At 44.1% G+C, this 13,915-nt stretch overlaps 1 protein-coding gene across 2 annotated transcripts in view; it reads left to right on the forward strand.

Annotated features, from left to right (window-relative positions):
* The first annotated feature begins 10,224 nt into the window (after positions 1-10,224).
* Positions 10,225-13,915, forward strand: part of lrch4 (leucine-rich repeats and calponin homology (CH) domain containing 4) — a 28,330-nt gene continuing 24,639 nt past the window's right edge. For both annotated transcript variants that reach the window (XM_026160631.1, XM_026160624.1), the window contains exon 1: positions 10,225-10,624. In XM_026160631.1, the coding sequence (XP_026016416.1) occupies positions 10,453-10,624 (172 nt within the window). In that variant the 5' untranslated portion in view covers positions 10,225-10,452. The remainder of the gene's footprint in view (positions 10,625-13,915) is intronic.

Genomic DNA, 13,915 nt, shown 5'->3' on the forward strand with positions numbered 1-13,915 from the left:
TGACGGCAGTCACGTGATTACCGCTGAAGCTTTTCAGCCAATGAATGAGCTCTCTGTGCGGTTCCGTTCTAAGAGCTTATGGGTAATGTAGTTTATGTGGCGTATCTCTTTCCCATTTTATATCGAAATGAGCTGGCTTTAGTTTTTCTTTCACATGGCATTAACTTTTAATTTAGTATAGATAGAAGTCCCCACATACATTCATCTTCTTATCTGCTTATCCAGTTTAGGGTTTAGCAGGCAGAAACCTATCAAAGTTGATGGTAAAATTAAATAGCCCCATTTGGTCAAGCCTCGCCTCAGTGCGCCCCAGGGCAGCCGTGGCTACAATGTAGCTTGCCATCACCTGTGTGTGAATGTGTGGATGACTGAATGTAGTGTGAAGTGCTTTGGGGTCCATAGGGACTAAGTAAAGCGCTATACAAATACAGGCCATTTACCATGTAGTTTAGTATATGAAGCACAGCAGAGTGCTCACCCCGCCTCCCCCACGTACCAATTATCAGGGTCTTGCACGTTACCTCTTTTCTAAAAACACATATGTACTCGAGCAGAGGTCAGTGCAATAGCCTGGAAATCTAATTGCTCTGAATATCATTTAACTCTAAGGTTGGGAAATTGCTGCTATTCTTGTATAACTGGAAGAACTTTGCTGTAGCAGCATGATCAAATGTTTAAAATAATGGGATTCCCTGTGCTGACTGGGACAACTGGCCACACCATCAACAGGATAAAGCAACCAGCCACAAGCAGACAAAGAAAGCAAACTGAAGAAAAAGTTGGTGCTCTGTGTTTGAAGTAATTTAATTACAGCCTGCATCAATCCATCCATCCTAAATGAATGTTGAATGAATCTCTGTGTGTTACATAGATGTCACAAGCTACCTGTAAAAATTCCCAGGCAGAAAGAGAGAGAGACAGAGCAACGGCCACTCATAAAGATCAGCCAGAAATCTATCACTTCCTACAGCTGTGGCTCAGATATGCAAGATTTTAGCCAAAGACTGGGTGTAGACTCTGTTCCACTCAGCCTTGATAAGGAAATGGCTCGAGCATCATAATGATCTTTTACACCACTTGTTCCAACCACCCCAGATGATACAGGAAGAGGTGAAAAGTCTGCTGTGAGCAGGGATATACTGTAGATGATATCAAAGTCTCTGCATGTTGAAATGAATATGCCCACAGGGTATGAACTTTGTCTGATCCAGAAGTATGATTTTGGCAGTATAAGTTTTCAGATGCTTAGATCTTGGTTAGTCGTTTTGCTTGGACTGAGAGGAGAGATACAGGTCTGTACTATGAGATGAAAGTAGGGTCACAGTTCTGTTTCAAAATCAGAGCGATCCTGGCCAGATAAAGTGAATCCAGTACGATGCCCACTTCTTTAGACTGATTTAACATTCAAAGGACCGGGGACCAATAATATGCTCTATGCTTGTAACAGAAGGACCTGTCAGTCTGTTTGTGCAGCTTTCCAGCTGTCACACTCCAGCTCAGTCCGGCACTGCTCGCAACAGCCGGCTAAAAGAGAGGAGGGATGATTAGCTGATGGAGATCTGCTGTGTTGGTCAGCGTCCTCTGACCCCACCCCCACCCCCCTAAGCAGGAGAGGAAATCAGCCATGGGTCTGCTGGGGGATGTGTGGTGTCAGGGGAGGCTGACTAACACAGCAGATGGACTTTGAAAAAATAAATAAATAAATCATCAGAACTTTTTGTAAAGTCATAAGAAGAGCTGTCTTGTTGGCTCTTTGTTGTACATGGCTGCATCACAATACTGTAAAATCAGTAATATTGTAGTGTGAGCCATCATGTCCTGGTTATGGAGAGATCACATCCACATGAGGGAAATACTGAGTGTAGGAGAGAAAGAGAGGGACAGCTCAGAAGAAAAAGGCATAAAGAGCGTGAGAAGCGCTGATGTCATTTTTCCTGCTGGGACTTGAGCGGAAGCAAAAATAGAAAATAAATAAACAAAATCTTTGGTGGGAAAATAGTGCAGCTGGAGAGTAGCTGACTGGGTCACTGATGAAAGACAAAAATGAAAGACAAAAATAGCTCAATGTGTTGAGTGAACTAATCCATTGCGCTAGTTATTACCAGCCAACACGGGAAATTCAACCTTTAAAGAGTGCTGAAGGAATGAGCTTTACAAACCCAACGTTATTATTTGGCATTGGTTCAATATCCATCCATCCATTCGCTTCCGCTTATCCTTTTCAGGGTCGCTGGAGCCTATCCCAGCTGTCATGGGGCGAGAGGCGGGGTACAACCTGGACAGGCCGCCAGTCTATCGCAGGGCCAACACACAGGGACAGACAACCTACTGGCAATTTGGATTAACCAATTCACCTATCCCCACAAACTGCATGTCTTTGGATGTTGGGAGGAAGCCAGAGTTAACCCACGCAAACACGGGGAGAACATGCAAACTCTACACAGAAAGACCCCGGCCTGATGGTGGAATTGAACTCAGGAACTTCTTGCTGTGCAGCAACAGTGCTAACCACCGTGCCACCGTGCTGCCCCTATTTTTCAATTATTACTGAGCACTTTTTCTCTGACTCGACCCCAAGCAATATCAAAGTAAATGGTAAATGACCTGTATTTGTATAGCGCTTTACTAGTCCCTAAGGACCCCAAAGCGCTTTACACATCCAGTCATCCACCCATTCACACACACATTTTACAAGTCCTTTTACAATTGTAAACTTTTATATTTCGGTCACTAAAATGCCACCAAAGCCGACTAAATGAGGAAACCTGATCCAGCCTCGCCTCCAGCTTCTCCTGATGAGCCCTTGACCTGTCCTGAGTCGGGGACTGGGGCCCAGGCCACCGATAGTAACCGTGTCAGCGCTCTCAAAGTAGAGTAGGAGAGTTTCACCTAACTAAAAGTAACGGTTACCGAGATGCAGCAATCCCTGTCCACCTGTACTGACGACATCATCAGCCTCCAGAGAAAAGTGGACCATCTAACTAAGGCGGTGGCCAAGTTGGAGGATAAATATGAAGATTTGGAGTCCCGGTGTCAAAACATCCGCATCATTGGTGTTCTGGAAGACGACCAATTGTCAGCGTCCACGGATGCCGATTCGCAGTTGCTAAATGTTTCCGGTTTATACTTCACGTTTTGAGGAGTGTATTTTTCTTTCTCTTGGGTAACTTTATCTTTGATGTTCAAAAAATGTAGACTTTAAATGTTAGTTTCGTACTGGTTTACCTCAAAGCCAGTATTTTCACCGCAGGCATTCTTGGTTCCTGAGAATAGTGCCTAATGTATATTTTCATTCTATACTGCATGTCTAGTTCTGTCGGATTCACCCAGTACTTAGAGGTGTTTTTTCATTGCGCTATCTAGCTGTAAGCATAAGTTTGTCAGTGACTCCCATAGGAGTCTGCAGTGTTCCTTTGTTTGAGGAAAGACAGAGTGAAAGCAAGGGGAGCTGAGCTCCTGGACCAGGTACGCACTGCTCGTTTTTTCACAACACTGGATTTGACCACGGGCTGGCTGGGTACTACTGTCAGTTCATGCCAGGCTTCACGGAACTGATCAGCCCGTTGACTGATCTCGCCCCAGGTCTGGTCCAGTGGACGAAGCAGTGTCAGGCAGCGTTCGTACAGAGAAGGCTGTGGCGGAGATGTGGTCCCTGCCTCAGCTGCAGGGGAGGGGTGGTGCAGCGAGCTCAAGGGGCAGTGGCAGTAGGGTTGGAGGGACAGGTGTGCATGATAAAACTAATGAGGTTTCTCTCCTTTATATAGTGAAGCTGGAGACCACTGTACTGGGTACTGAAAGAACACTCCCAATGTGACAAGCATGACAGGGTGTCGGGTCGGTCGTCACATTACTCTGTGGGGAACCCCTGCTCTACACTCCAAGTAAAGGGGATCAGCTGCCCGAACATTTACATGAGCAGGAAACTGTCAGAGCAGGAGGCCAGATACACATCAACTCTCTTTATTATTACCTCCTGGGCCGCCCTCTGTTCGGATGCACTGGCTCCACTGCATGAAGGATGCCAATGCCCAGAGTCTATCTGTAAAATTAGCGGTAAAGTAGTGAAATTAGGATAAAGTGATGCTCGTTTTGGCAGCACGGTGGCACGGTGGTTAGCACTGTTGTCACACAGCAAGAAGGTCCTGAGTTCAATTCCACCATCAGGCCGGGGTCTTTCTGTGTGGAGTTTGCATGTTCTCCCTGTGTTTGCGTGGGTTCTCTCCGGGTACTCCAGCTTCCTCCCACCGTCCAAAGACATGCAGCTTGTGGGGATAGGTTAATTGGATAATCCAAATTGCCACTAAGTACGAATGGTTGTCTGTCTCTGTGTGTTCGCCCTGCGACAGACTGGCGACCTGTCCGGGTTGTACCCTGCCTCTCGCCCCATGACAGCTGGGATAGGCTCCAGCGCCCCCCGTGACCTTGAAAAGGATAAGTGGAAGCGACTGGATGGATGGATGATGCTCTTTTTTATTTTCAGGCATTTTCCATGTTAGTCAATGAAATGTTTCAAACTTGTCCACAACTTTAGCCTCATGTGTGCTTTCCCTGGCAGTAGTAAATGCATAAAAATAAAGCTGTTATGATAACACTGAACAAAAACTTGCTTCCTTAAAAAGACATAAAATAAACTATATACAAAGTGTCTTTGTGCATGTAGCCATGGTTCATTGTCTGGGTGTTTAAATTAGTCTATTATTATATTATAATTCCCAACTTGTTTGAGCTGCTGTGCACCACAAACAAGTACAAGCAGAATGGACTTTAACAGCGTTTCCTGCTGATAAAAACCTCCCTTATTGGCCTTCATACTACAAAAAGTCATTAAGCTATAAACGGGTAAACGACAGAAAAATGTCTCTTTTTTACTTTCTACTATACAATTAAAAAAAAAATTCACTGTAGTAATTTTTATGACCACAGTTACACACAGCAACACAGCATGATTGAAAGATGTGCCCTCAGGCCCCCTCCTCGATTCAGAGATGGTCTTTCCCTTTTCACGTAAATGGCCTCCTTGACTCCGCCCTCAAACCAGCGTTCCTCCCTGTCCAGGATTTTACATCCTCATCATTGAAAGAGTGTCCACTGGCCTGCAGGTGTAAATAGACTGCAGAGTCCTGGCCTGACGAGGTGGCTCTGCTGTGTTGTAGCCAAAGGTTGTTTGGTTTCCCCGATGTATAAATCCTGCCAATCGTCCTGCACTTAACAGCTACACTATGTTACTCTGTTTGTGTCGGGGGACCCGATCCTTGGTGTGGACCAGTTTTTGGCGCAGCGTGTTTTGGGGTTTAAAAGCCACAGAGACCCGGTGTTTAGAAAAAATGCGTCTCAGTTGCTCCGATACTCCTGACACATATGGGATAGCTACAGGTTTTCGCTTGGGCAGCGGTTGTCCTTCTCTCCTGGATCGGCTGGAGCTTTCTTTAGGCGTTTTTCCAGCTTTGACAAAAGTCCAGCTGGGATAACCACATTTACTCAGGGCCTTCTTGCTGTTCTTCTGCCTCCCTGGCTGCTGTGTCTGTGGGGATGGTGTTCGCTCTGTGTTGTAGCGTCCTGATGACACCCAGTTTGTGGGTGTCCTTAAATACTGATCCGTATATGTAGGTTTATGGTACACGTCAGCTTTTAGATGTCCCCCATTACTGATGGAAATCTCACAGTCTAAGAAGGCTAACCTGCCACTTTTCATATCTTCCCTGGTGAATTTGATGTGTCGGTCCACAGAGTTAATGTGATCCATGAATTGTGGAACATCCTGAGATTTGATTTTCACCCAGGTGTCATCCACATATCTGAACCAAAGGCTTGGTGGTGTTCCAGGGTAGGATAGCAAAGCCCTCTTTTTTGCTTCTTCCATGTACAAATTGGCCACGATGGGTGAAACTGGGGAGCCCATGACACACCCATGTTTCTGCCTGTAGTACTGACCCTTGTATGTGAAGTAGGTGGAATGAAGACACAGTTCAAACACACTTGGTCGATGCTGAGAGTGGTCCTGTTGCTGAGGTTGGGGTCATCCTGTAATCTCTTACGAACTACCTCCAACACTTCTGTGACTGGGATGCAAGTGAAGAGAGATGTAACGTCGTAGGAGACCATGGTTTCATCTGCCTCCATCATGACATCTCTCACCTTCTCAACAAAACCCAGGATGTTCTGGATGTGGTGTTCAGAGCTGCCCACCAGCGGGTTGAAGATCGAAGCCAGAAAATCTATCACCTTCTTCCTGTAACCACAACCTGGGTCTGGTTTTAAGGCCTCATAAGTATTTTTGTCTATTTCTCAGGACAGTCTTTCTGGTTTAGCAGAGCTGTGCACCTACCCTTGTCTGAAGGATGATAATATTGTTGTCATTACTAAGTGATGTGAGTGCCTTCCTCTCCTCCATGCTGCATGGCTCTGTCTTCTCCATTTGGATCAGTTTTGGGTGTCCTCTACGGCGAGATTGGTGATTGCGTCCATCCACCGCTTCTTCGGTCTTCCTTGCAGTCGGCAGATCCAGGGTCAAGTCAGAGGGCTGTTCTTGACACCAAATTCTCCTCACTGCACATGACGTGTCCATACCACTGTAGGTGCGCTTGCCTCATCTTCTTTTCAATTGGGGCAACTTCGAGTTGTTTTCAAACACCTTCATTCGTCACATGATCCAGGCGGGTTACGCCCACCATCCACCTGAGCATCTTCATCTCCATCTTCTGCTCCTATAGGGCCACCGGCCGTATGACTCTCTTGTTGATCTTAGCTTTGAGGTGTTTGGGCATCCTCTTAACGCACTGGATGCCAGTGGATTCGCACCATTTAGGCCATGCTGTGTAGGCTCGTGAGCCTACATCCGGAGGGTCTGGTGAAACCCCAACACCACCTCCTCATGGTGCCAGCTGGAAACAAGGATCCTTGGTCCTGGGCCAACGGTGTGGGTCCCTGGCGACACATGACGTGACACATCGGTCAGGGCATCTTTTGTCACATCACATGGAACGTCAGCTCGGTTTGGATCAACATGCTAGGGTGTCCCCCCGAGGCGACTCGCGACGTGACTAATATACAAAGGCAGACAAATGGTTAGTATGACACAACAAAGAACTGAAGTGAGACAAAGGATACAACTCTTATATGGCGCTTTTCTACTGTCACTGAGCACTCAAAGAGCTTTATACAACTCGTGCATCCACCCATTCACACACTTTATCTAAGGTTTTTAGTGCTTCTATCTAACATCCACTCACATTCATGCTCTGATGAATGCATCGGAACATGGGCGTTGCCCAAGGCATGCAGACTAGAGCAGACGGGGATCGAACCACTAACCTTCCGGTGAGTAGGTGACCCGCTCTACCACCTGAAATGAAAAGCACAATGTGCACATTTTGTGCACAGCTGGAACAGGTAAAACAAAACACAGGACACAAAGCTAAATACAGTGCACAGGAGGGAAGAAGCTATAATAAAACAGGAAATAACGAAACGTGAACATCTGACACCAAAGCTGACTTAAGAACAGGGAACAGGGTAAGAAGATTGAAGAGTAGGGAATGACTTTAACTGTGGATAAAAGTAGGGAAATCAGAGAGTAGACTCATGAAAAATAAACTCAGATTTAAACTTAAATACAAACTTCAAAGGATGTAAATGAAGAGCAGACTATGTGGAAAACGTCATATTAAACAGAACTAAAACATTATGCTATGCTCAGAATCCAGGACCATGACAAAGTTATGGTGGAGAATAAACAAACATTATTTACACTGTAATTATCAACGATCAGTCAGAGAACTGAAACAACACATTGCCAGCAGAAATAAAGGGATAAGAAACTGCATTTCTTTAATAATGTAAACTATTTTACAACCATCACACTTTAAAATGGGGACATTGAATGTAGATTAAAGAAGGACAAACCTATGATTCCTGCAGGATGATGAATCCTCCATATCAACTATTTATAAACCCAAACAACCCTCCAACAAGAGCCACACACTGCAAACCGGAATGCATCCGAATCACAAACACACAGTGAATCACTCTATAACTATAGCTATAGTATGTCTCATATGGATGCTTAAAACATGAAAATACTGGACACAGTAATATTGAATTTAATCCCGACGGTACTACAATGAAAATGAAAGATTAAAGAAAATTTCATTAACTTCTGCCTTCGTTTGGAAAAAGCTTGTGTGTGATTATGATTGTGTTGTAAAAAGTTTACACTCTGAAACTTTAATGTAGATATAAATACATTTATTATATTAACAGGCTTCACATAGTCTCCGCCTCCTCAGTCTGCCTCAAAAATACTTTCATTGAGGCGACGCCCATGCTTCCCTCTACCCTCGCGTTGGCCGCACCCCTTATAACCCCCGTGAAAGCTACGTCGACAAACACAGCGTTGCTTCACTTCCGGTCAATCCTAACAAAATAAAACCCAGAATAGGCAACATAACTGCGTTCTAACGCTTAATAGACAAAGTTAATTCAAATGGCCATTTCATCTGTCTTAGCTCAAAGCGATTAGTTTTTCAAGACTTTTGAATAATTACAGATTTAACCAGGAGTGCTGTGACTGCACAGAGGCTTTAAATTAATCCTTCATGGACACTGATTTGACTTTTGTTTGGCAATATTAGTAAATGAACACCAACAGGCACGTGATTTCTGTACTCATTAATAGGGGTCAACTGGCAGATAAAGTCTGCAGGGATATTTGTGAACTGAGCAGTGTCTACATTAAATTTCCCAGCGCTGCTGACCAAGTCGACCACGGTGTGGGAGGTCGCCAAGAATGAGTATTTGTGTAGGTGGCTGTCATGTTTCCATCAGCTGCCCATCAGCACCTGGTGCTGAGGGTTATGCAACCATACAACTGGATTTCAGTCATCACGGTGAGCGTATGTAGTCGTAATTTCTACAAAGATCATTCTAGTTGGAAAGGTGGAACTTGTGATTCAATATTTCTTTTTAAATTCTACGCTCGGTTTCAGAGAGGATTAAATGGTCACAGTAACCTTTTTACTAATTCTATATCTCAGTTCAACAATGAGCAGCAAATATTCAACAGAAATCATTTCTGCACAGTTTTCATTTAATATATGTATTTTGAACCCATGAATACTTTCAGCACTATGTATGATTACTTATCCTTATGAGGTTTAACCCACGTGTTCTAATTTAACCTTACTTAACTCAGTCCTGATTATTGTAGAGTTTAAGCCACATTCAGGAAGGACACTTAAATATTCTGTAATGAGTATAGATTAGGGCCTCCTCCTGTACTCCTGGACCAAACCAAGCCTTGTTCAGCAGCAGCTACACTTCCTCCGTGTCCTGAGGAAGAATAACCTGGACCAGAAGCTGATGCTGGCCTTCTACTGCATCCCTTGCATCCCTCTGGCCATTCAGACTGTTAACAAACACTATCCCTCCCACACCCCACCCCTACCCACCCACTTACCAATCTGAGCCATGGTCTGATTAACCTTCATCAGTTTCAAAACTGTAATGTGCGCCCTCCTCCTGTTTTGTATATGGTTCTCTTGTTTGTATGTACTCCTCTTGGCTGTTATTAATTCTTTCTATACAACTGTTTATATTTTATTCCACACACACATTCACCAGTGTGTGAATGTGTGTGTGAATGGGTGGATGACTGGATGTGTAAAGCACTTTTACCATTTACCATTTCATGCACAGTTAGTGTGGAGCACCCACAATTTCACCGTACATGTACAATGACAATAAAAGGCTATTCTACTTTTCATGTAACCTATCAACATTTATTTCTCTATATATTTCTTTGTGATGGACCGTACATCATTTGACATGTAAAGCGAATAGATATGTGCTGTAAAGCCAGTTCATTCTAAACTGAACCCTTATGATAGTGCCAGTGTTACAGTTCCCAACATTTTGCAATTCTTCTTCATGTAACGAGGAGCCTAGAAGTCAAAATCTGAACCTAAAATTATCACAACTGACGATAAAATGTCCAAACCATATCATCTATCGCTAAAAATGAGTTTAGTTAGTTACTTAAAATATGCACAGTTGTCAGGATTGTGAGCTCTTTTATTGGTGCAATGTTATTTTTCTGTTTGCTCTGCTAAAAGCCTGCCACATACAGAGCAGCACTCATAACCGTCGGAGGTTTACTACACTATTTTATTTTGGTTCTGGTATTTTATTTTGAAGGAGAAACCCGGGCTTCCCGTAAAACAGTTGCGACATTTTGTAGCTTGGCGCGACTTCCTGGAAGATTGACAGCCCCTGGTTCAGTAACGGAATCGAGAGCTTCCGTTGTTGAGCGAAGCCTGCGTTAAAAAAAGAAATAATTCCCTGCTTTGAAAGTGTCCACGAAGAACGCCCACTCTGGATTTTACACGGACCTAGAGGGTATGAACGTGGAGTGGACGCTTCAAACAAAGTGTAAGAGGAGGTAGACCTGTACGTTTGATGGCTGCTGGGGATGGAGCCCAGCTGCCTGCCACAGTAGCGGCCAGTCGTAGCGTGGAAAAAGCGCTCGAGGAGGCTGCCACGAGCGGGGCTCTCAACTTGTCAAACCGTAAACTGAAGGAGTTTCCTCGGAGCGCCAAGAACTATGACCTGTCCGACATAACACACGCAGGTTAGCTTGTTTTTCACTTTTCTAAGTAAGTTGAAAAAGCCTGCCATCATGCTAGCTTTAATTATGAGAGACGCCTTTTGTTGTATCGCCACCTGCTTCTTTCTGCTCAGGGCGAACACTCATCCTTCCCCTCCCCGCCGCGTTGCACAACACTGTTTTCAAAGTTTCCCCGATCCTGTCCTAGCTACATGGCCAGCCTCTCTACGTTTTAACTGACTTGTTTTATATGTTTCATAGCGACTTCTTGCTTCGGCAGGTTAACGTGACTAACCGTATGAACGTCAAGTATCTCTAACAGGGATTCAGCCTCGTACAGCTGGCCCGTCTCCCACCGGCCTGAGCGGCGCCGTTAGCGGCCAATATAACTCCCAAATACGTTTCTGCTTAAGAACTTCAAACATATGAGGTTGTAGTTCCGTTTCTAGTTGAGCACAGTCATAAGTATCGCTTTTAAGAAAGCTGCTATTCTCAGGAAGCTAACTTCCAACGAGAAAAGGAAAAAACGCCAGACGAGTTCCTCTTCCTCAACTTATCATGTGAAACCCTCAACGGGGTTTAGACTTTGTGTTTACCGGTGATTCATGCTAGTTATCATTATCAAAGCAGAGTGCTGTTGGTAACAGAGTAAAAGTAGTAAAAACAGTGAAGTAGGTGTGGATTAGCCTAGCGATGGTGAAAGAGGATTACCTCATCCAAGCGGGTGAAATTAGTCTGATCGCAGTGCTGCTGCTGCTGCTTTGCATATTGTAACCATCTGGCTCTTTGCTTTACGGGCATGAGTGGGGCACTCATGACTGTGGGGGATAGCTGTGTACAGCATTAATGTTGGGATGTCGTGGTTTTACATTAAAGATCAGTAGTGGAAGAAGTGTGAACCTGTTCAAGAACCTGTGTTGGATGAAAGAGTCAAGCACAGCATTTAAAGCCACTACTCTGTTGTGAAATGGTCCCTCGTGGCCTGAAGGAGAGGCATCTGAACGACATCCTCTGCAACAGTGACTTGATCAGCTTGCAGCAGAGAAACTGGACTTGAAACTGGGCTAGCTGGTTAGCAGCATCTGATCTTTCAAAATAAGAGGTGGGATCCAGTAATCCCCAACAGTAAAAATCTTTTGTAACATTTTTTGGGCGGATTCGGTTCAGTGTATATAGGCCCAAATCACAACAGTCACCTCGGCACTTTAGGTAAAGACTTAACGCTAATACAGATAAACCCAAACAACCACATTCCTCCTGATTGTTGGCAACAGTGGGAAGGAAAACTCCCTTTTAACAGGAAGAAACCTCTGGCAGAACCAGGCTCAGGGAGGTCAGGCATGTGCTGTGACAGGGTGGGAGGCTAAAAAATAAAAGCTAAAATAAGCTGCAAAATATACCTGGACATCTATTAGTTACAGTATCGCTGTCCTAATCTTTATCATTTATCTGGGTGTTTGAGTTTATCCATCAGCTTAAGCTCTGCTTTCTCTCACTGAGTGGTGACTGTGATATGAAAGAGGCTACGATGCTTGGATTCTGATTGGGTGTTTATGTCCCAAGGCCTCGCTTAAATGCCTACTTGACACATCATTTTTCCTGTGTGTCACTCAGTCAGTGCTTTTTGATAATAAAGGATGAGGAAGTATTTCAGGCTTTCATCACTATATCATCAAAGTGAATGCCGCTGAGACTGTTAATGATAATTCTGTTTACATACTCTTCACTCTATAAGGTTAAGTGTATGAATTGAACATTTGGAGACTGAAGTCTTAGCAGAGAATTAAATTTTCAGATGCAGTGGTGCACAGACTTTCATATACTACGCGTTTGTGGCTTGATTGGAGAAGCGGTGACACACAGCCCTTTAACAAATGTGTTAGTTGCTTAATAAAGCATTTTTTATTTAAAGTTTAATACATTTGCGAGGCATGTGGCAGAATCTTGAAATCAGCGTTTCAGTTGTCCTCATTAACAAGGCAGCTGCTGACATCTGTCATTCACACTGGCTCACAGTGACTCAGTTGTTGTTTAGCAGGAAACAGTCAGTTTTGTAGCATCTAGCCTGTATTTGAGTGTCTTGCCTAATGAGATGCTTTGAGTTTCACAGAAGTACCTGGTAGTTGTGCCTCCTGACACAGACGTTATATCAGCAGAAAACTGCACCCACTGATTCTGTGATTGTAAGGGACGTACTCAGCTAGTGCTGATTCACCAAGCTGTTCTGGAGCTATAGTGCTGTGAGGTTAGGTTTCGGCTAATCCCCAAGTATGCTTCAATGCAGCAAGCAGATTAAATGGACTGCTGAGAAACTTAGGTAACTTTTTCTTAAGCATTTTAAAAAGAAAATTGTTGAAGAATTGAAGTTGTCCTGTAGTGTCGTTCGCCACGTCTCCAAATTCCTAATAAAGGCTGCTGGGGTCCTGCTGGTCGTACAGCTATGCTGAGAGCACGAGGGGATTTGGACAGCCGGCACTGAGAACCCCAGCTGCTCACTTGGTGTGTGTGTGTGTGTGTGTGTGTGTGCATTTGTTTATGTTTTACATTTGTCATATAGATACAGTTATGTGCCAAAGTCTAGAGACACCCATCATGTCTTCATATTTGGAAATGAAGCGTATAAGGCAAAAACAATACGATAGAGTACTGGTATTACCACCTCTGTCCCATACTGTTATTTATTCTAATAAATCCTCCTCGGTCCTGTCCCTTCTGGTTATTGACAGCTTCTGTTTGTGAGGCTCACACATCAACATCAGAGCTGATTCTAGACCTGACATCTCAGATAATGTTGGAGTAATTATCTTATCTTGGCAAATCGACCGCAACAACATCCTTGCTTTAAAAAAATCTCATGTATTGCATATTTGGTGATACATAAACAAAAGTATGTTAGAACGTACTTTTTGGGACACGTTCCTTCACCATTGCTCCTGGTGATCCTGTTTGAAATGCATTCTGTGATGACTGGCTGCCTCATGTCCACACCACCACCCGTTCAATTGACGGACATCGTTCATAGCCACCAACAGCTTTAGTGAAGGTTACAAATGATCTTCTTATGGCCTCTGACAGTGGACTCATCTCTGTGCTTGTCCTGCTAGACCTCAGTGCAGCGTTCGATACTGTCGACCATAATATCCTATTAGAGCGATTAGAACATGCTGTAGGTATTACAGGTACTGTGCTGCAGTGGTTTGTATCATATCTATCTAATAGACTCCAATTTGTTCATGTAAATGGAGAGTCCTCTTCACACACTGAGGTTAATTATGGAGTTCCACAGGGTTCAGTGCTAGGACCAATTCTGTTTAC

The sequence above is a fragment of the Astatotilapia calliptera genome, chromosome 3 (genome assembly GCF_900246225.1).
Source record: "Astatotilapia calliptera chromosome 3, fAstCal1.2, whole genome shotgun sequence".
Classification (NCBI taxonomy): domain Eukaryota; kingdom Metazoa; phylum Chordata; class Actinopteri; order Cichliformes; family Cichlidae; genus Astatotilapia; species Astatotilapia calliptera.